The following is a 25,704-nucleotide window of genomic DNA, read 5'->3' as shown; positions in this document are numbered from 1 at the left end:
CTGTTTCTACCTAAGTCGTTTGTTCCGATATGGACCACGACAACTGGATTTACCCCCTCCCTTTCCAAATTCCTCCCCAGCCGCCCCAAGATATCCCTTACCCTGGCACCGGGTAGGCAACACACCCTTCGGGATTCTCGTTCTTGGCTGCAGAGGAGGCTATCTATCCCCATAATTATAGAATCCCCTATCACTACCACATTTCTATTCTGCTTTCCTCACCACCACCGCCCCCCCCACCCCCGGACAGCCTTCTGAACCACGGTGCCTTGATCTGCATTGTGGCTGTCCTCCCCGCAGTCTTTCTCCTTGTCCTCACAGGTAGCGTGTATATCGTACCTGTTGGACAGGACCAGTGTCTGCGGGACTTCCTTTTCAACCTCTCCTAAGTCCCAGTCTCCCTAGCAGTCACACCCTCCCCTTCCTGAACCTGTGCTTTCCTCTGGGGTGTGACTGTATTCTGGATAAAACTATCCAGAAAAACCTCCCCCTCCCTTATGTTTCAGAGTGTCTCTAAATCGCATTCCAGCTCATATGAACATATGCTGGTGTGTGGCAGCATTGGGGGTCATGGTGCTTAATTGCAACACGACTGTATGGAACAGGCTCGATGAAACAGCTGGCCTTTTCCTGTGTCATTTTCATATGAGGCAAACTTGTTTTAGAACTTTCAATGCCAGGATACCAGCTGTCATATTTATTTATCAATGTGGCCTACCCAAGATGCAACCTTCCCTTTTACTAACCTGGGATTAAAGTGAATTTCTTCAGGCACCTCTTTAGGATCAGTTTCAACCTCATCATTATCTTCATAGTGATTTTGGTCATCAGGAATCCGAAATCTCGCCATCTGGACTTCTGTATCACTCAGACCACCATGAGAAATGCGGGCATAGCCCAACCTATAACAAAGGTAAATATTTGCTAGTGTCTTAACAGGCAGTATGTGTAAATAGTTAAGTTGAAATAACAAGTGTAGTAGAGAGTTTTTTTCTTAAAAAGGAATATGAACCCCAATTGTGCTGCTTCAACTGTCTTCACTTGTCGTCGAAGGGTTGCTATAACTGGCCTCAAGTTAGGAAGTGAAAAAAAATCTCCCAGCTCTTTGCTAAAACATAAACTTGGATATCAAAATGAAATATGGATCCTTCATTAACAGAAAGCCCAATTGAATCACTTCCTATTTTATACATTTTAGCCTTTTACAAGTTTTTTAAAAAAATGTTCAGAGAATTAAGAATTGTTACTTGATTCCTTATAGTTTTCCAATTTTACTGTATCTGATGATAGCAGTATATAGAGAAATAATTTATGCTCATCTTGACAAAATAGAATATGCAGTATTGACATATTTTGAAGGTTAACCAATGGAAATCTAGTCACTAATATGATGTATGCTCATCCCGGGATCCAAACTTTCAGTGCCAAATTCTGGAAGTAAGATAGCTTGGGGCAAGTTCTTTATCCACTTAGAGTTTGAGAGAGAGTTTTAAGTTCTGCCTCACTTGCCACACCTGACTGGTGCCAAAAGGAATATGAAGATGGTATTCAAAGAGGCATTGTGGCAAAATTTAATTGGCTCACACATGTAATAAGCAACATTTTGATCACGAGCCACCCAAGCATCATCTTGAAGTACACCACTGATAAACATCCAAGCAACTCAATTAAGCAAATTTAGTGCATTTATAACTTATAATAGAGATGAAGCAAGACGAGAATAAAAATGCATATCAAGGTGCATGTCCATTAAGAGCTTTTGTACTGTGCAATGATTAGCTCTGAACAAAAAATAATCAAAATGTATACAGTGAAGAGCCTTGATAATGACTAAAACTATGTTATTAACAAAATGTGTACATTACAAATAATGGTCACAATATACTATCCATAGCACAGGCCTCTAAATAAATGTTTTTGTTAGACTTTTAAAATATTTGTGCTACACAATGTAATGGTCGTGTGTGCTACACAATGTAATGGTCGTGTGTGCTACACAATGTAATGGTCGTGTGTGCTACACAATGTAATGGTCGTGTGTGCTACACAATGTAATGGTCGTGTGTGCTACTTTATACATATACTAGCTTGGGGGGGCCCGGCGTTGCCAAGGCTTTTTTGTAAAACAGCAGTTTACAGGGCCGCACGGTTTACGGCCGGCCACTGTCGCTCCCCCGCTCTGTGTCTCGGGCCGAGCGGTTGTGAGGCCCGGCCCGAGTGACCCCAACTCTGAGGGGGAGAGAGAGAGACTGGGGGGAGAGAGAGAGAGAGAGACGGGGGAGAGAGAGTAGAGAGACTGGGGGGAGAGAGAGGAGAGAGGCTGGGGAGAGAGCGAGAGAGAGAGAATGGGGAGATAGAGAGAGAGAGAGAGAGACTGGGGGAGAGAGACGGGGAGAGGGAGAGAGAGAGACTGGGGAAGAGAGAGAGAGAGAGACAGGGGAAGGGAGAGAGAGACTGGGGAGAGAGAGAGACTGGGGAGATAGAGAGAGAGAGCGCGAGAGAGAGATTGGGGGGAGAGAGAGAGAGAATGGAGGAGGGAGAGTCTGGAGGAGAGAGAGAGACTGGGAGACTGGGGGAGAGAGAGAGACTGGGAGAGAGAGAGAGAGAGAGAGAGAGAGCGCGAGACTGAGGGGCGAGAGAGCGAGAGACACGGAGAGAGAGAGAGAAACTGGGGGAGAGAGAGAGAGAGAGAGAGAGAGAGAGACTGGGGGAAGAGATAGAGAGACTGGGAGACAGAGAGAGAGTGACTGGGAGACAGAGAGAGAGATAAAGAAACGGGGAGAGAGATTGGGGGGAGAGAGAGGGAGATGGCTAGAAATTCGGTATCACCCCATTTGGAGAGGGAAGGAGAGAGAGACAGAGAGAGAGAGGGAAGGAGAGAGAGACAGAGAGAGAGGGAAGGAGAGAGAGAGAGAGGGAAGGAGAGAGAGACAGACAGAGACAGAGAGGGAAGGAGAGAAAGAGACTGGGGGGAGAGAGAAAGAGTAGAGAGACTGGGGGGGAGAGAGGGAGAGAGAGAGAGATGGGGAGATACAGAGAGAGAGACTGGGGAGATAGAAAGAGAGACTGAGGGGGGAGAGAGAGAGCGACTGAGGGAGAGAGAGAGAGACTGGGGTAGAGAGAGACGGGGAGAGAGAGAGAGTAGAGAGACGAGGGGGAGAGAGAGGAGAGAGACTGTGGAGAGAGAGAGAGAATGGGGAGATAGAGAGAGAGAGACTGAGGGGGAGAGAGAGGGAGACTGAGGGAGAGAGACAGGGGGAGAGAGAGAGAGAGAGAGAGAGAGACACTGGGGGAGAGAGAGAGAGATGGGCGAAGGGAGAGAGAGACTGGGGGGAGAGAGAGAGACTGGGGGGGAGAGAGAGAGACTGGGGGGAGAGAGAGAGACTGGGGGGAGAGAGAGAGACTGGGGGGAGAGAGAGAGACTGGGGGGAGAGAGAGAGACTGGGGGGAGAGAGAGAGAGACTGGGGGGGAGAGAGAGAGAGAGAAACTGGGGGAAGAGATAGAGAGACTGGGAGACAGAGAGAGAGTGACTGGGAGACAGAGAGAGAGAGAAAGAGACGGGGAGAGAGATTGGGGGGAGAGAGAGGGAGAGGGCTAGAAATTCGGTATCACCCCATTTGGAGAGGGAAGGAGAGAGAGACAGAGAGAGAGAGGGAAGGAGAGAGAGACAGAGGAATGGAAGGAGACTTTAAAAAAACACTACGCATACGTCTTCAGTGAAGGTATTGGCAGTGGAGGCAGACTGAAAATATGTAAAGATGGAAATCTAGATAAAGATGACCCCCTGTTAACCATAAGCTACTACATCAAAACAGGAAAGATCATGATACAGGGGAATGCAGAAAATCTGAACTCCTTCGAAACAGATTTCCCCCAGTTGAAAACTAATGCAGCCACAAAGAGGACCAATGGACAGGAGGCAATAGAGATTCAAACAGAGGATGAGGAGAGCCAAGCGGAGGAAGAAGAAGAGAGACCAGCAGAGGCAATCACCTCCCTGCCCATCTCCACCCCCCCCACACCTCTCAACGCAAACACAATGCTGAAGGAGAGTCTGTCCAAACTAGAACTCGATTTCAACGAATACAGAGAAACACAGGCCAAGAATCTGAAGGAGGAACTCAAACAGCTGAAAACGGAAAACGAGTCCACCATCCACAAGCTGAGAAAGACCGTAGAGGAACAAAGAAATGAGATCAAAGAACTCCATACTCAGCTAAACAAAACTATGGAGGCCGTAGAAAGGCTCAGCAGGCAACACAAAACTCCTAAGGTCCAAAAACCTGATGACACAAAAACAACACACACAAGGACACAGAACCCGTCGGATGCAACCCCACACGAGAACACATCAAAAGCACCAAACCCCGCTCTTGCCACACAACATATCCCAGAAACCCAGCCAACAACCAGCCCTCAGTCAAGCCATGCCAAGACTACGGCTACCCAGTCCTCACACACAGGAACACAAAAACCATCAGATACCCCCCCAAACGAGGACACACCGAAAGCCTCAAACCCTGCTCCTGCCACACAACATATCCCAGAAACCCAGCCAACAACCAGCCATCAGTCGAGTCTTGCCAAGACTACTGTTACCCAGTCTGAAAAACCAGCCCCTCAGGCAGTCCTGCTGACCGACTCCAACGGAAAGTTTCTGGACCCCCAGAGGCTGTTCCCAGGCCATCAAGTCCTGAAAAAATGGTGCAGCAACACAGACCAAGCAATGAAGATCCTGAACAAAGAATCCCTTGGTAGCCCCAAATGGATTGTGATCCACACAGGCACGAACGACCTATGCACACTACGGGGATACACTGCTAGGGCAATGAGCAAGATGGCGGAAAAGGCCAGCAGGGAATTCCCCGAGACACAGATCGTGATCTCCACACTACTGCCCAGAAAGGACACCCCAGCCCATATAATCCACAACGCCAACAGGGAAATCGACAAGAGATGTTCTGTCCTCCCCAACGTCTACCTGGCCCATCATCCAAACATCAACACAAGGGACCTCTATGACGAAATACATCTACTCAAACAGCGGATGTGGGTCTTCGCAAAAAACCTCATAAACACTGCCAAAAGACGCAGCCGTCCCACCCCCTCTACCATTGGGAGCCCTAACCCAAACAGGACCACCAATGCACCCCACCCCCCTATACAAAACCAACAACAGAACCGTGCTTTTATACCTGACCCAAGACCCCCCTCTAGACCACAGACTGTAGACCAAGAACTGAGAAAGATCATGACGATGATGAACAGCCTGATAGAAAGCCGGAGAGGAATGCACTAAATTATTAATATTGTTATTTATCATTATCATTATTGTTATCTTATCAGTATTATTACTATTATTAGATAGCTATATGTGCATGCCTCATGAAATTTATACTAAATCATCATTTAGCATTATAGAAAATAGTGTTTCCACACTCATCCCACAAAATAGGTCCATTTTATTTCGTTTTTTTTTAACTATATAAATGCGTTCTTTCCACATAAGCTGCTGGAATATCCAGGGCCTCCGCTCCTCAACTTTTGGGATGAAGAGTACAGACCCTGAATTCCTAAAAGCTATAAAAGACATTGGTATAATTGTGTTAACAGAAACATGGTGCCAAAAGGACGTGCCGACCCACTGTCCTCCAATGTACCATGAAATCATTGTGCCCTCAGTAAAGAACACTAAAACACGCAAGGGCAGAACCTCCGGGGGAATATTGGTGTGGTATAAGGGAGAACTGGACAAACACATCTCACCGGTAAAACAGGGAAAATCACACGTATGGCTAAAACTAGATAAAAATATAGGAATATCAAAAAAAGATGTTTACTTATGTGCGATCTACATACCTCCAATAGAATCGCCATATTTCGAAGAGGAGTTATTTGATACTCTCCACATGGAAATCAGCCATTTCCAGGCCCAAGGAAAGGTGATAATATGTGGGGACCTAAATGCAAGGACCGGTTGTGAACCTGACTTCATAGACCCACAGGGAAACAACCATGTGTTTGGCCAGACCCCTTTAGATGTCACACCAGCCATCGCAAATCGGAACAACCTTGATCGTGAAATAAATAAAAGCGGTAGGGAGGTAGTGCAACTCTGCCGAGCCTTAGGCCTGTACATAGTTAACGGTAGGTTCAGAGGGGACTCCCTCGGGAGACTCACATACTCCTCAACTCTTGGGTCTAGTGTGGTGGACTATACAATCACTGACCCCTGCGATATCAACTCATTCACTGTCAGGCAGCAATCCCCCCTCTCAGACCATAACCAAATAAATATGTACCTTAAACTTTCTGCCCAAACTACAGACACAAAAAAGGAACCCAGTAAGCTCCATAAAATAAACCAGACATACAGATGGGCCCCAGACAGTGGAGAAAAATTCATCACAGCACTAAAGTCACCTGATCTCACAAGTAAAATATCAAAATTTAAAGAAAACCCATACGAGATCACCAGAGATGGTGTAAACATGGCCATAGAGGATATAAATATGATCTTCCATGAGGCAGCTGTAAAAGCCAACCTTGTGAAACAGAAGAGGAAGCGTCACAAAAGACAAAATAAAAATAAGAAATGGTTTGACCACGAATGCAAAAATGCCAGAAAAGACCTGAGAAAAATATCAAACCAAAAGCATCGCCATCCAAACAATCCGGACCTACGTACTAGATACAATGAAACCCTCAAAGGATATAAACACACCATTAGGAACAAAACACAAAACTATACCCACAAAATACTCGAAGAAATTGAAAACTCCACCAATCCAAAACAATTCTGGGAAATGTGGAATAACCTGAGTACAACACAATCGCAAGCATTACCAATCCAAGATGGCGACATCTGGAGAACACATTTTGAAAACCTCTACAAAGACATCCCAATAAACGAAACAAACCCAAGTCAACATCAGGTCACAGAAAAACTCCACACATTAGAAGCAACAATTAAAGACAACCAAAACCCTCTAGACTCCCCAATCACATGGAAAGAACTGGCCACAAAAACAAAATCTCTCCACCTAAAGAAAGCCTGTGGCCCAGACAACATCAAAAATGAAATGCTCAAGTTCAGCAATATGGAGATGCAGGGTGCGGTACTCAAATTATTCAACATCATATTACGTTCAGGCTGTTTTCCCGATATCTGGTGCCAAGGACTAATCTCCCCCATATATAAAAGTGGAAACAAATCAGACCCAAATAACTACCGCGGCATCTGTGTCAACAGTTGTCTAGGGAAGTTATTCTGCAGTATTCTAAATAGTAGATTACTTGATTTACTTAACAAGCATAATATCCTCAGAAAAAACCAAATAGGCTTTCTTCCAAAACACCGCACCGCCGACCATATCTATACCCTTCACACCCTCATTGAAAAACATATACACCAAACAAAAAATGGGAAAATATTCGCCTGTTTCATCGACTTCAAGAAAGCCTTTGACTCTATATGGCACGAAGGGCTCTATTATAAACTTCTTCAGTGTGGAATAGGGGGCAAAGTCTATGACCTTATTAAATCAATGTATCTGAAAAACAAATGCGGGGTCAAAATTGGAGACAAACGCACCGATTTCTTCACCCAGAGAAGAGGCGTCCGGCAGGGCTGCAATTTGAGCCCGACCCTGTTCAACACATACATAAATGAATCAGCAGACATGCTGGAGCAAAGCGAGTCACCAGGTCTCCGTCTCCTGGATGGAGAAGTGAAATCCCTGTTCTATGCGGACGACCTGGTTCTGCTGTCTCCCACAGAACAGGGATTACAGCAACAACTAGATCTACTCGACAAATACTACCAAAATTGGGCTCTAACAGTAAATCTAAAGAAAACCAACATCATGATTTTTCAAAAAAGGCCCAGATGTCAGGAAAACAAATACCAGTTTACCCTCAGTGATACCACTATAGGACACACTATGAGCTACACCTACCTTGGTCTAACTATTACAGCATCAGGGAGCTTCAACATAGCAGTGAATGCACTAAAAGAAAAAGCCCGAAGAGCCCTATATGCAATAAAAAGAAAATTCTACAACATCCAAATCCCAATCAAAATCTGGCTCAAAATATTTGACAGCATAATCCTGCCCATTGCACTGTACGGTAGTGAAGTATGGGGCCCGCTAAATCACCAAAGCTACACTAAATGGGAAAAACACACAATAGAAGCCCTACATGCAGAATTCTGCCGAAGCATCCAAAGAAAAACGCCAACAAATGCATGCAGAGCCGAACTAGGCAGATACCCACTGATAATAAACATCCAAAAACGAGCACTAAACTTCCTAAATCACCTCAAATCTAGCTCCCCAGACACCCTTCATTTCAAAGCCTTTCAGACCCAAGAGCTAAACCCAGAAAAGAGTCCCCTGAGTCAGCTGCTACTGAAACTAAGTACTCAGCCGGACCCTGACCAGCCCCAGACCAACACAGCCGTCCAAACACCAATCCGAGTGAACCAAATCATTAAACAATGCAAAGAAACCTACCTGGAACATTGGAACAAAATAACCGAAAGCCAAAGCAGATTAGAATGTTACCGGGCCCTAAAAAGAGAATATAAACTGGCAGACTACCTCACGACCATCAGAGACACAAAACAGAGACAGACCCTCACCAGGTACAGACTAAGCGACCACCAACTGGAAATTGAAAAAGGCAGATACAAGAAATCCTGGCAGCCTAGAGAGAATAGAATATGCGATCAATGTCTGGCCGGCGAGGTTGAAACAGAAATGCATTTCCTCCTAAAATGCGAAAAATTCAACACATCAAGAAACATATTATTCAACAAGCTAAGCCAAACAACCCCAGATTTCAAGGAATTGGATGACCTGTCAAAATTGAGATTAGTCCTGGGAGAAGGAGACAGACCATACCTTGGGGCCAAATATGTAACAACATGTCACAACCTGAGGACTGTTTAAAATTAAGACTGTTTAAAATTAATATTGAACGTACCAAATGAAGTACAAAGACTGTTTAAAATTAATATTGTTTAAAAGTAATATTGTATGTACCCAACAAATGTCAAATCGATTGACACCTACAGAATGTTTGAAAATGTACCTTTTTGCTATGTAAGCTTTGGCAATATGGTTCTCTGTAAACTTTCATGCCAATAAAGCATTTGAATTTGAAAATTTGAATTTGACAGAGAGAGAGGGAAGGAGAGAGAGAGAGAGGGAAGGAGAGAGAGACAGACAGAGACAGAGAGGGAAGGAGAGAAAGAGACTGGGGGGAGAGAGAGATGGGAGAGAGAGAAAGAGTAGAGAGATTGGGGGGGAGAGAGGGAGAGAGAGAGAGATGGGGAGATACAGAGAGAGAGACTGGGGAGATAGAAAGAGAGACTGAGGGGGGAGAGAGAGAGCGACTGAGGGAGAGAGAGAGAGACTGGGGTAGAGAGAGACGGGGAGAGAGAGAGAGAGAGTAGAGAGACTAGGGGGAGAGAGAGGAGAGAGACTGTGGAGAGAGAGAGAGAGAATGGGGAGATAGAGAGAGAGAGACTGAGGGGGAGAGAGAGGGAGACTGGGGGAGAGAGACTGGGGGAGAGAGAGAGAGATGGGCGAAGGGAGAGAGAGACTGGGGGGGAGAGAGAGAGACTGGGGGGGAGAGAGAGAGACTGGGGGGAGAGAGAGACTGGGGGGAGAGAGAGACTGGGGGGAGAGAGAGAGACTGGGGGGAGAGAGTGCGCGACTGAGGGGGGAGAGAGAGAGAGACGGGGAGAGAGAGAGAGAGAGAATGGGGAGATAGAGAGAGAGAGAGACTGAGGGGGAGAGGGAGAGACTGGGGGAGAGAAAGAGAGACTGGGGGAGAGAGAGAGAGAGAGAGAGAGAGACTGGGGAGTTAGAGATAGAGTGAGAGAGTGACGGGGGGAGAGAGAGAGACCGGGGGGTGGGGGGGAGAGAGAGAGAGACTGAGGGGAGAGAGAGAGAGATGAGGAGAGAGACTTGGGGGGAGAGGGAGAGAGTGGAGGGAGAGGGAGAGAGTGGGGGAGAGAGAGAGAGAGAGAGACTGGGGGGAGAGAGAGACTGGGGGAGAGAAAGACTGGAGGGGCGAGAGAGAGAGACTGGGGAGGGAGAGAGAGACTGGGGGGAGAGAGAGAGACTGGGGGGAGAGAGAGAGACTGGGGGGAGAGAGAGAGACTGGGGGGAGAGAGAGAGACTGGGGGGAGAGAGAGAGACTGGGGGGAGAGAGAGACTGGGGGGAGAGAGAGAGACGGGGAGAGAGAGAGACTGGGGGGGAGAGAGAGAGACTGGGGGGGAGAGAGAGACTGGGGGGGAGAGAGAGAGACTGGGGCGGAGAGAAAGAGACTGGGAGAGAGAGAGAAACTGGGGGAGAGAGTGCGACTGAGGGGGGAGAGAGAGACGGGGAGAGAGAGAGAGAGAGAGAATGGGGAGATAGAGAGAGAGACAGGGGGAGAGGGAGAGACTGGGGGAGAGAGAGAGAAAGAGACTGGGGGAGAGAGAGAGAGACGGGAGAGAGAGAGAGAGTAGAGAGACTGGGGGGAGAGAGGAGAGAGACTGGGGAGAGAGAGAGGAGAGAGACTGGGGAGAGAGAGAGAGAGACTGGGGGAGAGAGAGAGAGAGAGACTGGGGGAGAGAGAGAGAGATAGACTGGGAGAGAGACTGGGGAGAGAGAGAGAGAGACTGGGGGAGAGAGAGAGAGACTGGGGGGAGAGACGGGGTAGAAAGGCCCGAGGCCAAGCGAGGCACCGGAGAGAAGGAGAGCGAGCAGCAACAGGAGTAGACCCAGACCGGGAGGAGCGGCCCGAGCCAGTCAAAGAGGCGAGTGGAGAGGTAGGGGTGCCGGATCGGATCAGGACTGTCGGGCCTGGAGAGCGAGCAAGCCTGGGGCCTGAAACCCGAGAAACCCCGGGGTCGGAGAAACTCGGACAAACACCGGGCCGGGCCGGGACTGCACAGCCGAGCCGAGGGGCTGGGACCAGGGCAGAAGCCCGGAGAGAGAGCAAGCCCGGGGCCTGAAACCCGAGAAACTCCGGGGTCGGAGAAACTCGGACAAACACCGGGCCGGGACTGCACAGCCGAGCCGAGGGGCTGGGACCAGGGCAGAAGCCCGGAGAGCGAGCAAGCCCGGGGCCTGAAACCCGAGAAACTCCGGGGTCGGAGAAACTCGGACAAACACCGGGCCGGGACAGCACAGCCGATCCGAGGGGCTGGGACCAGGGCAGAAGCCCGGAGAGCGAGCAAGCCCGGGGCCTGAAACCCGAGAAACTCCGGGGTCGGAGAAACTCGGACAAACACCGGGCCGGGACTGCACAGCCGAGCCGAGGGGCTGGGACCAGGGCAGAAACAGCCTGAGACCGACGCGAGGAGAGAGAGGAAAACTCCGGGTCCGGAGGAAAAAAGCTTTACCTAAATCTACCTAAATTTAATTAACCTAGAAAAAGAACAACAAACCCGCGAGAAAAAAGGAATAGAAACCCGAGAGAAACGATAAACAACCCGAACCAGGAACCTGTGAGAGAGAGAGAGAGAAACTTTTAAGAGCAGCTATATCAAAGATGAACCCCTGAAAAACTCTCAATTTTGGACCTAAAAGTGGGATAAGGTGGAACACGACACAAAAAAGAGAAAAAAAGTTATCTATCTGAGACAAAAACAAACGACTACAATGAGCAGGGAAATGAAATATCCTGAGCAATGCACAAAAAATAAAGCAAAGGAAAAACACAAGGACATAACACTAAAAAGTAACCCAGAGGTCCTCTACGTTGACTATACCACACACAAAGGGATTAAGACGAAGAACAACCTCATATTCTACACCGACTCCGTTCCCTCATGGAAGGAGACTTTACAAAAATACTACGCATACGTCTCCAGCGAAGGTATTGGCAGTGGAGGCAGACTGAAAATATGTAAAGATGGAAATCTAGATAAAGATGACCCCCTGCTAACCATAAGCTACTACAACAAAAAAGGAAAGATCATGATACAGGGGAATGTAGAAAATCTGGACTCCTTCGAAAAGGAATTCCCCCAGTTGAAAACTAAGGCAGATACAAATAGGACCAATGGACAGGAGGCAAAAGAGAATCGAACAGAGGATGATGAGAGCCAAGCGGAGGAAGAAGAAGAGAGTCCAGCAGAGACACACACCTCCCTGACCATCTCCACCCCTCCCACACCTCTCAACGCAAACAAACTGCTGAAAGAGAGTCTGTCCAAACTAGAACTCGAATTCAACGAATACAGAGAAACACAGGCCAAGAACTGGACGGAGGAACTCAAACAGCTGAAAACGGAAAACGAGTCCACCATCCAGAAGCTGAGAAAGACCGTAGAGGAACAAAGAAATGAGATCAAAGAACTCCATACCCAGCTAAACAAAACGATGGAGGCCGTAGAAAGGCTCAGCAGGCAACACAAACCTCTTAAGGTCCAAAAAACAACACACACAAGGACACAGAACCCGTCGGATGCCACCCCACACGAGGACACACCGAAAGCCTCAAACCCTGCTCCTGCCACACAACATATCCCAGAAACCCAGCCAACAACCAGCCATCAGTCGAGTCCTGCCCAGACTACCGCTACCCAGTCCTCACACACAGGGACACAGAACCCGTCAGATGCCCCCCCACACGAGGACACACCGAAAGCCTCAAACCCTGCTCCTGCCACACAACAGATCCCAGAAACCCAGCCAACAACCAGCCATCAGTCGAGTCCTGCCCAGACTACTGCTACCCAGTCTGAAAAACCAGCCCCTCAGGCGGTCCTGCTGACCGACTCCAACGGAAAGTTTCTGGACCCCCAGAGGCTGTTCCCAGGTCATCAAGTCCTGAAAAAATGGTGCAGCATCACAGACCATGCAATGAAGATCCTGAACAAAGAATCCCTTGGAAGCCCCAAATGGCTTGTGATCCACACAGGCACAAACGACCTACGCACCCTACAGGAAGGCACTGCTAGGGCGGTGAGCAGGATGGCGGAAAAGGCCAGCAAGGAATTCCCCGAGGCGCGGATCGTGATCTCCACACTACTGCCCAGAAAGGACACCCCAGCCTATATAATCCACAACACCAACAGGGAGATCGACACGAGATGTTCTGTCTTCCCCAACGTCTACCTGGCCCATCATCCAAACATCAACACAAGGGACCTCTATGACGAAATACATCTACTCAAACAGCGGATGTGGGTCTTCGCAAGAAACCTCATAAACACTGCCAAAAGACGCAGCCCTCCCACCCCCTCTACCATTGGGAGCCGTAATCCAAACAGGACCACCAATGTCCCCCACCCCCCTATACAAAACCAACAACAGAACCGTGCTTTTATACCTGACCCAAGACCCCCCTCTAGACCACAGACTGTAGACCAAGAACTGAGAAAGATCATGACGATGATGAACAGCCTGATAGAAAGCCAGAGAGGAATGCACTAAATTATTAATATTGTTATTTATCATTATCATTATTGTTATCTTATCATTATTATTACTATTATTAGATAGCTATATGTGCATGCCTCATGAAATTTATACTAAATCATCATTTAGCATTATAGAAAATAGTGTTTCCACACTCATCCCACAAAATAGGTCCATTTTATTCCGTTTTTTTTTTAACTATATAAATGCGTTCTTTCCACATAAGCTGCTGGAATATCCAGGGTCTCCGCTCCTCAACTTTTGGGATGAAGAGTACAGACCCTGAATTCCTAAAAGCTATAAAAGACATTGATATAATTGTGTTAACAGAAACATGGTGCCAAAAGGACATGCCGACCCACTGTCCTCCAATGTACCATGAAATCATTGTGCCCTCAGTAAAGAACACTAAGACACGCAAGGGCAGAACCTCCGGGGGAATCCTGGTGTGGTATAAAGGAGAACTGAACAAACACATCTCACCGATAAAACAGGGAAAATCACACGTATGGCTAAAATTAGATAAAAATATAGGAATAGCAAAAAACGATGTTTACTTATGTGCGATCTACATACCTCCAATAGAATCGCCATATTTTGAAGAGGAGATATTTGACACTCTCCACATGGAAATCAGCCATTTCCAGGCCCAAGGAAAGGTGCTACTATGTGGGGACCAAAATGCAAGGACCGGATGCGAACCTGACTTCATAGACCCACAGGGCAACAACCATGTGTTTGGCCAGACCCCTTTAGATGTCACACCAGCCATCGCAAACCGGAACAACCTCGATTGTGAAATAAATAAAAGCGGTAGGGAGGTAGTGCAACTCTGCCGAGCCTTAGGCCTGTACATAGTTAACGGTAGGTTCAGAGGGGACTCCTTAGGGAGACTCACATATTCCTCAACTCTTGGGTCTAGTGTGGTGGATTATACAATCACTGACCTGGACCCCTGCGATATCAATGCATTCACTGTCAGGCAGCAATCCCCCCTCTCAGACCATAACCAAATAAATGTGTACCTTAAACTTTCTGCCCAAACTACAGACACAAAAAAGGAACCCAGTAAGCTCCATAAAATAAACCAGACATACAGATGGGCCCCAGACAGTGGAGATAAATTCATCACAGCACTAAATTCACCTGATCTCACAAGTAAAATTTCAAAATTTAAAGAAAATCTATATGAGATCACCAGAGATGGTGTAAACATGGCCATAGAGGATATAAATATGATCTTCCATGAGGCAGCTGTAAAAGCCGACCTCGTGAAACAGAAGAGGAAGCGTCACAAAAGACAAAATAAAAATAAGAAATGGTTTGACCACGAATGCAAAAATGCCAGAAAAGACCTGAGAAAAATATCAAACCAAAAGCATCGGCAACCAAACAATCCGGACCTACGTACTAGATACAATGAAACCCTCAAAAGATATAAACACACCATTAGGAACAAAACACAAAACTATACCCACAAAATACTCGAAGAAATTGAAAACTCCACCAATCCAAAACAATTCTGGGAAATGTGGAATAACCTGAGTACAACACAATTGCAAGCATTACCAATCCAAGATGGCGACATCTGGAGAACACATTTTGAAAACCTCTACAAAGACATCCCAATAAACGAAACAAACCCAAGTCAACATCAGGTCACAGAAAAACTCCACACATTAGAAGCAACAATTAAAGACAACCAAAACCCTCTAGACTCCCCAATCACATGGAAAGAACTGGCCACAAAAACAAAATCTCTCCACCTAAAGAAAGCCTGTGGCCCAGACAACATCAAAAATGAAATGCTCAAGTTCAGCAATATGGAGATGCAGGGTGCGGTACTCAAATTATTCAACATCATATTACGTTCAGGCTGTTTTCCCGATATCTGGTGCCAAGGACTAATCTCCCCCATATATAAAAGTGGAAACAAATCAGACCCAAATAACTACCGCGGCATCTGTGTCAACAGTTGTCTAGGGAAGTTATTCTGCAGTATTCTAAATAGTAGATTACTTGATTTTCTTAACAAACATAATATCCTCAGAAAAAACCAAATAGGTTTTCTTCCAAAACACCGCACCGCCGACCATATCTATACCCTTCACACCCTCATTGGAAAACATATACACCAAACAAAAAATGGGAAAATATTCGCCTGTTTCATCGACTTCAAGAAAGCCTTTGACTCTATATGGCACGAAGGGCTCTATTATAAACTTCTTCAGTGTGGAATAGGGGGCAAAGTCTATGACCTTATTAAATCAATGTATCTGAAAAACAAATGCGGGGTCAAAATTGGAGACAAACGCACCGATTTCTTCACCCAGAGAAGAGGCGTCCGGCAGGGCTGCAATTTGAGCCCGACCCTGTTCAACACATACATAAATGAATTAGCAGACATGCTGGAGCAAAGCGAGTCACCAGGTCTCCGTCTCCTGGATGGAGAAGTGAAATCCCTGTTCTATGCGGACGACCTGGTTCTGCTGTCTCCCACAGAACAGGGATTACAGCAACAACTAGACCTACTCGACAAATACTGCCAAAATTGGGCTCTAACAGTAAATCTAAAGAAAACCAACATCATGATTTTTCAAAAAAGGCCCAGATGTCAGGAAAACAAATACCAGTTTACCCTCGGTGATACCACTATAGGACACACTATGAGCTACACCTACCTTGGTCTAACTATTACAGCATCAGGGAGCTTCAGCATAGCAGCGAATGCACTAAAAGAAAAAGCCCGAAGAGCCCTATATGCAATAAAAAGAAAATTCTACAACATCCAAATCCCAATCAAAATCTGGCTCAAAATATTTGACAGCATAATCCTGCCCATTGCACTGTACGGTAGTGAAGTATGGGGCCCGCTAAATCACCAAAGCTACACTAAATGGGAAAAACACACAATAGAAGCCCTACATGCAGAATTCTGCCGAAGCATCCTTCGCACCCAAAGAAAAACGCCAACAAATGCATGCAGAGCTGAACTAGGCAGATACCCACTGATAATAAACATCCAAAAACGAGCACTAAACTTCCTAAATCACCTCAAATCTAGCTCCCCAGACACCCTTCATTTCAAAGCCTTTCAGACCCAAGAGCTAAACCCAGAAAAGAGTCCCCTGAGTCAGCTGCTACTGAAACTAAGTACTCAGCCGGACCCTGACCAGCCCCAGACCAACACAGCCGTCCAAACACCAATCCGAGTGAACCAAATCATTAAACAATGCAAAGAAACCTACCTGGAACATTGGAACAAAATAACCGAAAGCCAAAGCAGATTAGAATGTTACCGGGCCCTAAAAAGAGAATATAAACTGGCAGACTACCTCACGACCATCAGAGACACAAAACAGAGACAGACCCTCACCAGGTACAGACTAAGCGACCACCAACTGGAAATTGAAAAAGGCAGATACAAGAAATCCTGGCAGCCTAGAGAGAATAGAATATGCGATCAATGTCTGGCCGGCGAGGTTGAAACAGAAATGCATTTCCTCCTAAAATGCGAAAAATTCAACACATCAAGAAACATATTATTCAACAAGCTAAGCCAAACAACCCCAGATTTCAAGGAATTGGATGACCTGTCAAAATTGAGATTAGTCCTGGGAGAAGGAGACAGACCATACCTTGGGGCCAAATATGTAACAACATGTCACAACCTGAGGACTGTTTAAAATTAAGACTGTTTAAAATTAATATTGAACGTACCAAATGAAGTAGAAAGACTGTTTAAAATTAATATTGTTTAAAAGTAATATTGTATGTACCCAACAAATGTCAAATCGATTGACACCTACAGAATGTTGGAAAACTGTACCTTTTTGCTATGTAAGCTTTGGCAATATGGTTCTCTGTAAACTTTCATGCCAATAAAGCATTTGAATTGAATTGAATTGAATTGAGAGGGAGAGACTGGGGGAGAGAGAGAGACGGGGAAGGGAGAGAGAGACTGGGGAGAGAGAGAGATAGAGAGACTGGGAGACAGAGAGAGAGAGATAGAGAGACGGGGAGCGAGAGAGCGATTGGGGGAGAGAAAGAGAGAGACTGGAGGAGGGAGAGACTGGAGGTTTTTTTGTATTTTTTGTGTACAACCATGAATGTTTTTCGATGCTTTGGCAACATAAGATGTACCTCATCATGCCAATAAAGCGATTTGAATTGAATTGAATTGAAATTGAGAGAGACGGAGAGAGAAGAAATAGAGAAGAGAGGAAGAGGCCCGGCCCGAGTCGCCCCAGCTGAGTAGGCTGGGCACAGTGAAAGCATTGATTTCTTTATGACAGCACAAAAACTGCTCTGACATCATAGCAGCTCTTCGACATCATAGTCACTCAAAGCTAATGAGCGGATAATGAGTGGAATTTTGAACGTTTTTTGGATACCGTCGGGACAAATTTTGTCTCACCGAAACGTAAATATGCTTATGACCGCTCCGGAATCGTAAGCTTTCTTTTGATGTAACACACGTGTAGGTACGCTCTATAACTTTTGCGTGTATAGAGAACGGATGGACAGACAGACAGACAGAAGAGGTCTTTTATATATATAGACTAGCTGGGGAGCCCCGCGTTGCGAGGGCAATTTTGGGGCGCTTGGTCTCCCTGCCCCTGTGAGTCCCCCCTCTCCCTGTCATGTCCTCTCTCTGTCCTGTCCCTCCCTCCCCTCCCCTCTCTCCCTCCCCTCCTCTCCCTCCCTCCCGTCTCCCTCCCTCCCCTCCCCTGTCTCCCTCCCTCCCCTGTCTCCCTCCCTCCCTCGCCCACCCCCACCACTCCCCCGCTCCCCTCTGTCCCTCTCTCCGGCCCCTCCCCCTGCCTAGCGCCTGAGGTCCGGTGCCGTTGCGATAGCGGGAATGCTGAGCGGCGGCCGGCGCCGGGAGCGGGCTCTCGCGGGCGGCGCATGCGCGGTCAGTGCGGGCGGTGCATGCGCGGTCAGTGCGGGCGGCGCGAGGCGGCCCGCAGGGAGCAGGCAAGACCGCCGGCGTGCCCCGTTGCCGGGGTAACGGGGGCCGTGCGAATGCGTGCCGTCACCAAGGCGGCCGCGCAACTGGCGGCCTCTTGTTTTTTTTAAAACTCATCAGCTCTCCCCACCCCCCCCCGCGATTTCCCGAGGCTCTCCCCCCCACAATTTCCCGAGGCTCTCCCCCCCCCGCGATTTCCCGAGGCTCTCCCCCCCCCGCGATTTCCCGAGGCTCTCCCCCCCCGCGATTTCCCGAGGCTCTCCCCCCCGCCCCCCCTATTAAATTGTTATTTAATTCCCTAACACATCATTAAAATATTTACCTTACTTCCCTAACACACTGAAAGTGTGGGGAAAAAATTGTGAAAAATCAAGATGGCAGCCACTCACCTCAGTTCAGAAGGATAAGGTCCGCCCACACACGCACCGATTGGTCGACCGGTCAGGTCACCGAAGCGTAGGATTGGTCAATCGTCGAGTCACTCGACACTCAACTGTAGGAAGGAACCCGCCGTCCGATTGGTCGACCTTGATGTCACACGGTCGCTAATGAGATGCTAATGAGCGGAACGCTGAACTTTTTTCGGATACCGCGGGCGGGATTTTTGTCCGGCCGAAACGTAAATACGCCTATGACTGGTCCGGAATCGCAAGCTTTCTTTTGAGGCGACGCGCGCGTCGGTACGCTCTGTAACTTTCAAACGTATAGAGAACGGACAGACAGACAGACATCGGGACAGACAGACAGAAGAGCCGCTTTATATATATAGATTTCAGCAGGCAGCATTCTGCAACACAAAAGTACATTCACAAATACTATAAATGTATATTACTGCTAAAATGTCTTGATATTTTGTCATCGTGAAAGTTTGTCTTACATTGAAGAACACTTATTTCCCTTTTATACTACATCTCGGCGATGGTCAAAATAAAAACAGATATTTAATGAATTTCTCTGAATTTACCATGTTTTCTGGACCCTAAATTCTCTCCCTGAATTTCCCTGTTTTTGATGCTATAATAAAAACTAAAAAATAAGTTTAAAATCTGCAATAAAAGCTAACTGTAAAAAAGTCCTTCGACATGGGTTAAATTGGTAAAAGGAAAATTTAGGACAGATGTCAGGAAGGTCTTCCTCAATTGATCAATACTTCTGGGTAGGATAGTGAAGGCAAAATACTTAGACCCATTCAGGAAAGTTAGATATGTGATGGGAGAATGTAAGTTTGTCTTCATTCTGAATGGATGGTCTCTCTCCTCTATTTATCTTGTAAATACATTGGATAGTACTTGGCTAGTAGTGAGTTACAAGGCAGTAGTTGCTTTTGTTTTAGTAGTTTATGAATGTCAGCAAAACTGAGAGATGCACAATTACTGCCTGATATTTTATAATATTTGGTCTTTTACCTTTCCCTCCTGTTGAGTCTGTGCTTTCAAATGTAGTTATGCTGAATAACTGGACACAGACTACAGAATACTTAAACAGGTCTTTAGTAACTGAGGGTCAGGGCTGAACTGAAATACACTTTGCTCCACAGGGGTTATATACCCTTGTGGTCACCACCGGTACTACAATGTACAGGAGCCATCAGAAAGTAGTCCATCACCTTAAGGTATCCTCTTAAGGTGGTACAGGTTACATACACTACACCTCCCCCCACCACCATTTTTCTCCTGCTCTCCTGAAGGTAGTGACTTGTCCTGTAGCACTGTTCCACAATCAACAACAGTCTTCCAGCATCTTGTCCAAATAGCCATTCTACAAGTGAGACCCTGGATAATGTGTGCTAGCAGGCAGTTTAACTGTATAGTCAACCTGAAAACTTGAAAATCAGGGATAAATATCCAAAATCTGGGACACTTTATTTTACTATGCACAAGTACTTCCCCCAGATAACTTTGATTTTTGACACTTTATTTCATGCATTTTGGTGTAGACCATTGCATGTCAGACAACACCATACAATTAAAATGAATAAACAAACTCCGCTGATAACTCAGTGACTTTATCCAGTGACTAGCTGAGTTACATAGAGAAGGATGGCTTGCCAATCCACCATCTTGCAGATAGCCATCAGAAACTACACAGTAATCATCATCAGACACCCAGTCACTGGAAGCCAGCCAACTCACCAGGTGTCAACCATAGAAACTAGCCTGTCACTAGGAACCAGCTAGCAACCAATCCACCACCAAAAGCCAGCCAGCAACACAGCCCTAGAAGTTATCCATCCTTTAGAAGCCAGGCATCAGTATCTAGTCAGCCCACAACCACTAGAAGCCAGCTAGCCACCCATTCATCAGCAACCAGCCTCTAAAAGCCACTCGTCTTACAGCCATCAGACCAAAGGGGAAGAGCTACGGTTCTCCAGATTATGGGAGCAAGGGCAGTGGAATCATTAAAGGAGCCAACGAGAGAGAGAAACTGTCAGTGGAAGGAGGAGTAGAATTGGAAGTGGTTGATACGCCTCAATAACTTCAAGGCTCAAAGTTAATTGGATAAAACAAGGCTTTTATTAGCAAAGAAAGATGCCTGTGTCTTCACCTAGTTTCACCTAGCATTCTGCTGTTCTGCTGCAAGATAAGCCTGGGCTTGTCTTAAGTAGGGCCAGGTATGGGCGGAGCCGACACACCCAATGGGAAGAAAGGGGGCGGTGCACTATATACAATACAAGGTAAAACACAGGAGCAGGCAATACAATATATGTAGTTAAATACAGAGTCTGATGAATGACATATTTCATCACATTCACCCCTTCTACAGATTTAGTCTGTCCGGGGGTGTGATAGTCCTCTGTGACCGACGTAACGGTTGCGGTGCCGCGGGTGCCGGCTGGGTGTCCCGGGTGACCTCCTGGGTCTCTGCCGGGGGCGCCACCGGGGTTGTTGAAGGAGTAGGTGGTGGGGGTACCGTTGGCTGGTGTTCTTCCGGGGGTGATGAAAGAATAGTGGGTGGGTAATAGTTGTTGTGGTTGTTGTCGTTGTTGCTGTTGTTGTTGTAGTCGTTGTCGTTGTTGCTGTTGTTACCGGCTGGGGCGAGGTCTTTTATGGACACAGTGTCCTCCCATCCGTCGGCGTGCCAGACATACGCATATTGTGGGTTGGCGTGGAGCAGGTGCACTGGCTCCACGAGAGGGTCCGTCTTGTGGCCCCTCACATGCTTCCGCAAAAGTACCAGACCTGGGGTGGAGAGCCATGACGGTATGGATACGCCTGAGGTGGATTTCCGGGGAAACACAAACATTAGCTCATGAGGCGTGGCATTAGTGGCGGTACACAATAGTGACCGTATTGAGTGGAGCACATCTGGGAGGACTTCCTGCCAGCGGGAGATAGGGAGGCCCTTGGTCCTTAGAGTTAGAGTGACTGCCCTCCATACTGTCCCGTTCTCTCGCTCCACCTGACCGTTACCCCGGGGGTTGTAGCTGGTGGTACGGCTCGTGGCAATCCCCTTGGACAGCATGTACTGGCGTAGCTCTTCACTCATGAAGGACGCCCCCCTATCCGTGTGGATATAGCTTGGCATACCGAACAGGCAGAACAGGCTGTTGAGGCATTTAATGACCGTGGCGCTGGTCATGTCTGGGCAGGGGAAGGCGAATGGGAAACGGGAGTATTCGTCCACAATGTTCAGGAAGTAAACATTGCGGTCGACGGACGGGAGGGGGCCCTTGAAATCTAAGCTAAGCCGCTCAAAGGGCCGTGTAGCTTTGATTAGGTGGGCTCTATCAGGGCGGTAGAACCGAGGCTTGCACTCAGCGCAAGTGCGGCAGTTCCTGGTCAGAGACTGAACTTCCTCAATCGAGTAGGGTAAGTTGCGGGACTTTATGAAGTGGAACAGCCGTGTGACCCCTGGGTGGCAGAGGTCGTTGTGGAGGGTCTGCAGCCGATCCCCGGTGGTGTTGGCACACATCCCTCGTGAGAGGGCGTCGGGGGATTCGTTAAGGGCCCCCGGCCAGTATATGATGTCGTACTCGAAGGTGGAGAGCTCGATCCGCCACCTAAGAATCTTATCATTTTTAATCTTCCCCCTCTGTTTATTATTGAACATAAACGCTACCGACCGCTGGTCGGTAAGTAGGGTGAAGCGTTTGCCGGCTAGGTAGTGCCGCACTGCCTCCACGATGGCTTGGGCCTCCTTTTCCACGGAGAAGTGTCTGATCTCGGGCCCCTGGAGGGTCCTCGAGAAGAAAGCTACGGCTGCCCCGCCTGGTTGAGGGTGGCCGCCAAGGCAAAGTCGGACGCATCACTTTCCACTTGAAAGGGAGTGTTCTCGTCCACTGCCTGTAGCGTGGCCCGCTCAATATCCTGCTTAATGCTTTTGAAGGCAGCATAGGCCTCAGCAGAGAGCGGGAAAGAGGATGCTTTCAAGAGGGGGCGGGCTTTATCGGAGTAGTTAGGGACCCATTGGGCATAATACGAGAATAACCCCAGGCACCTTTTCAGGGCTTTGGGAGTGTTGGGCAGGGGCAGCTCCCGTAGGGGGCGCAATCGGTCGGGGTCTGGTCCGATTTCCCCATTCTCCACCACGCTGCCTAGTATGCAGAGGCGCGTGGTGTTGAAAACGCACTTGTCCTCGTTGTAAGTGAGGTTGAGTTTTTGTGCGGTTTTCAGAAACCTCGCGAGGTTTGTGTCGTGGTCCTGTTGGTTGTGGCCGCAGATGGTGACGTTGTCGAGATAGGGGAAGGTTGCCTGCAAGTGGTGGTCATCGACCATGCGGTCCATCTCCCTCTGAAAGACCGAGACCCCATTCGTCACCCCAAAGGGGACTCTGAGGAACTGGTAGAGGCGTCCGTTTGCCTCGAAGGCGGTGTACGAACGGTCCTCTGGTCTGATAGCGAGCTGGTGGTACGCTGACTTGAGGTCGATAGTGGAGAATACCCGGTATTGGACGATTTGGTTCACCATCTCGGATATGCGGGGTAGCGGGTAGGCGTCTAGTTGGGTATAGATGTTGACTGTTTGACTATAGTCAATCACCATCCGCTTCTTCTCACTACCCCTCACCACCACCACTTGGGCGCGCCACGGGCTGTTGCTGCGTTCAATAATGCGCTCCCTCAGGAGCCTGTCTACCTCGGTCGCGATAAACCGCCTGTCCTCCCAGCTGTACCTCCTGCTTTTGGTCGCTATTGGCCGGCAGTTAGGGGTAAGGTTCGTGAATAGCGAAGGCGGCTTTACCTTCAGGGTAGCCAGACCGTACACTGTGAGGGGCGGCTGGGTCCCACCGAAATTGAGCGTGATGCTTTGGTGGTGGCACTGAAAATCCAGGCCCAAGATCACGCTCACACATAAATCCTTCATAATTAACAGTTTGAAATTATTATATACAGTGCCTTTAACGGACAATCGTACCGCGCAGTAACCCGCAATAGTCGATATCTGGGTTTTGTCGGCCATAGAGATCGCGCCCTGAGTAGGGACTATAGTTAGAGAAAGTCATTGTACCAGACCAGGGTGAATGAAGCTCTCCGTGCTCCCGCTGTCAATTAAACATTTAACCTTGCACCCGTTTACCTCGATGTCCACCATCGATTTGGATAGTGGGTGCGGTCTGGACTGGTCCACTGTGATCGACGCCACTGTAGGGCCCTGATCGGGACAAGATGGTGGGCCACACGAGGCCGGGTAAGATGGCGTCCACGATGTCTGCTCGCGAGATGGCGGACCCCACGAGGTCGGACAAGATGGCGTCCAAGATGGCCGCTCCCACGGCGCGCACGCGGCGGTGGCGGGTTTGCCTGTGGGGTTCCCTCTGCACACCTTCCCAAAGTGCCCCTTCTTACCGCACTTACAGCAGGTGGTGCCTTTCGCCGGGCACAGGTTCCTGGTGTGCTTCGGCTGCCCGCAGAAGTAGCATTTGGGGCCCCGATGCGTCGCGGCGGTCGTAGGGCTTCTGGGGGGAGAGCAGGGCCCCGACGGTGTTGGGCTACCGGGCGGGGAAGCAGAGGCGGCGTGGGCCGCGCGGCCTGAAGAGTAGGTGTCAGAGTTCTTCTGAGCCACATCCAGCGATCGCGCTGTGTCCACAGCCTGTGTCAGATCTAGGCCCGTTTTCTCTAGCAGTCTCTGCCGGATGTAATTAGAGCTAAGGCCTGCGATAAAGGCATCCCGAATAAGCTCGTCTGTGTATACCGTGGCTTTCACGTCTTTGCATTTGCAGTCTTTGCCAAGCACTTTTAGGGTGACTAGAAAGTCCTCTAGCGACTCTCCGGGTCGCCGTGTGCAGGTAGCAAGCAGATGCCTGGCGTACACCTCGTTGGTAGGCCGCTGATAGTGGGCCTTTAGAATGTTGCAGGCATCCAGGTAGGTGGCGGCGTCTTGGATGAGTGGAAAAACCCGGTGGCTTACCCGATTCTGCAGGATCCCGAGTTTCACATCTCCGGTGGCATTAGAGGCTGTGACGGCTTCGGAGTTGGCCATAAAGAATTCCAAGCACTGGAACCAGTGTCCAAACCGTGCCGATGCATCCGAAGCATGCGGGTCCAAATCCAAGCGTTCCGGTTTCAAAAGTTGATCCATCGTTGAAAGTTTGCTAATAAAATTGATACGCCTCAATAACTTCAAGGCTCAAAGTTAACTGGATAAAACAAGGCTTTTATTAGCAAAGAAAGATGCCTGTGTCTTCACCTAGCATTCTGCTGTTCTGCTGCAAGACAAGCCTGGGCTTGTCTTAAGTAGGGCCAGGTATGGGCGGAGCCGACACACCCAATGGGAAGAAAGGGGGCGGTGCACTATATACAATACAAGGTAAAACACAGGAGCAGGCAATACAATATATGTAGTTAAATACAGAGTCTGATGAATGACATATTTCATCACAGTGGTAAAGCCACCAGGAACAGGAAAGGAATTGGTAGCAGGAGTGGGAAAGCCAGCAGGAGCAGCAGTGGCAGAGTCTACAACTGGAAACTGACAGATTTAATTTTTGACACCAGCAGAATGACCATGCAGCCGGAGAGCCAGCAGCAGCTGGAGAGGTATGGCTGGAATAGTTTAAGTTTTTCTATTTGTTTTGGATGGGATTTTCCACACTGTTACAGCCTTAGTTCGATTGTTGGTACTGTATAGTGCACCTGTTACTGAAATTGGATAAGGGTACATGTACCTCTTATCCACCCCTTTCCTAATAAGCTGCTAGTGTTTGTATATCTATTATATACTAAAAATTGAGTAGATCACAACATTCCATCTCAAAATACATTGAAAGTTCCAATGTTGGGCTTTGCCAATAGGAAAACTCATTTTAAAAGTGTCACCATTTACCTGTAATACCTTTTATGCCTATAGGTGATGCTGTGATAGGGGTTCTG

The 25,704-nt window shown here is 48.0% G+C and overlaps 1 protein-coding gene across 1 annotated transcript in view; it reads right to left on the bottom strand.

The window, feature by feature from the left end:
* Positions 1–530: 530 nt before the first annotated feature.
* LOC147123263 (PGAP2-interacting protein-like) overlaps positions 531–25,704 on the bottom strand; it is a 229,218-nt gene continuing 204,044 nt past the window's right edge. The window contains exons 15-16 of the mRNA XM_085965696.1: positions 747–902; positions 531–630 (exon numbers count right to left, since the gene is read on the bottom strand). Of these exons, the coding sequence (XP_085821822.1) occupies positions 531–630; positions 747–902 (256 nt within the window). The remainder of the gene's footprint in view (positions 631–746; positions 903–25,704) is intronic.

This window comes from Somniosus microcephalus, chromosome 2, assembly GCF_052327205.1.
Source record: "Somniosus microcephalus isolate GS21.2 chromosome 2, FLI_Smic_1.0, whole genome shotgun sequence".
Lineage (NCBI taxonomy): Eukaryota > Metazoa > Chordata > Chondrichthyes > Squaliformes > Somniosidae > Somniosus > Somniosus microcephalus.
The sequence above is the reverse complement of the archived record's forward strand: the minus strand, read 5'-3'. Positions and strand labels throughout refer to the sequence as shown.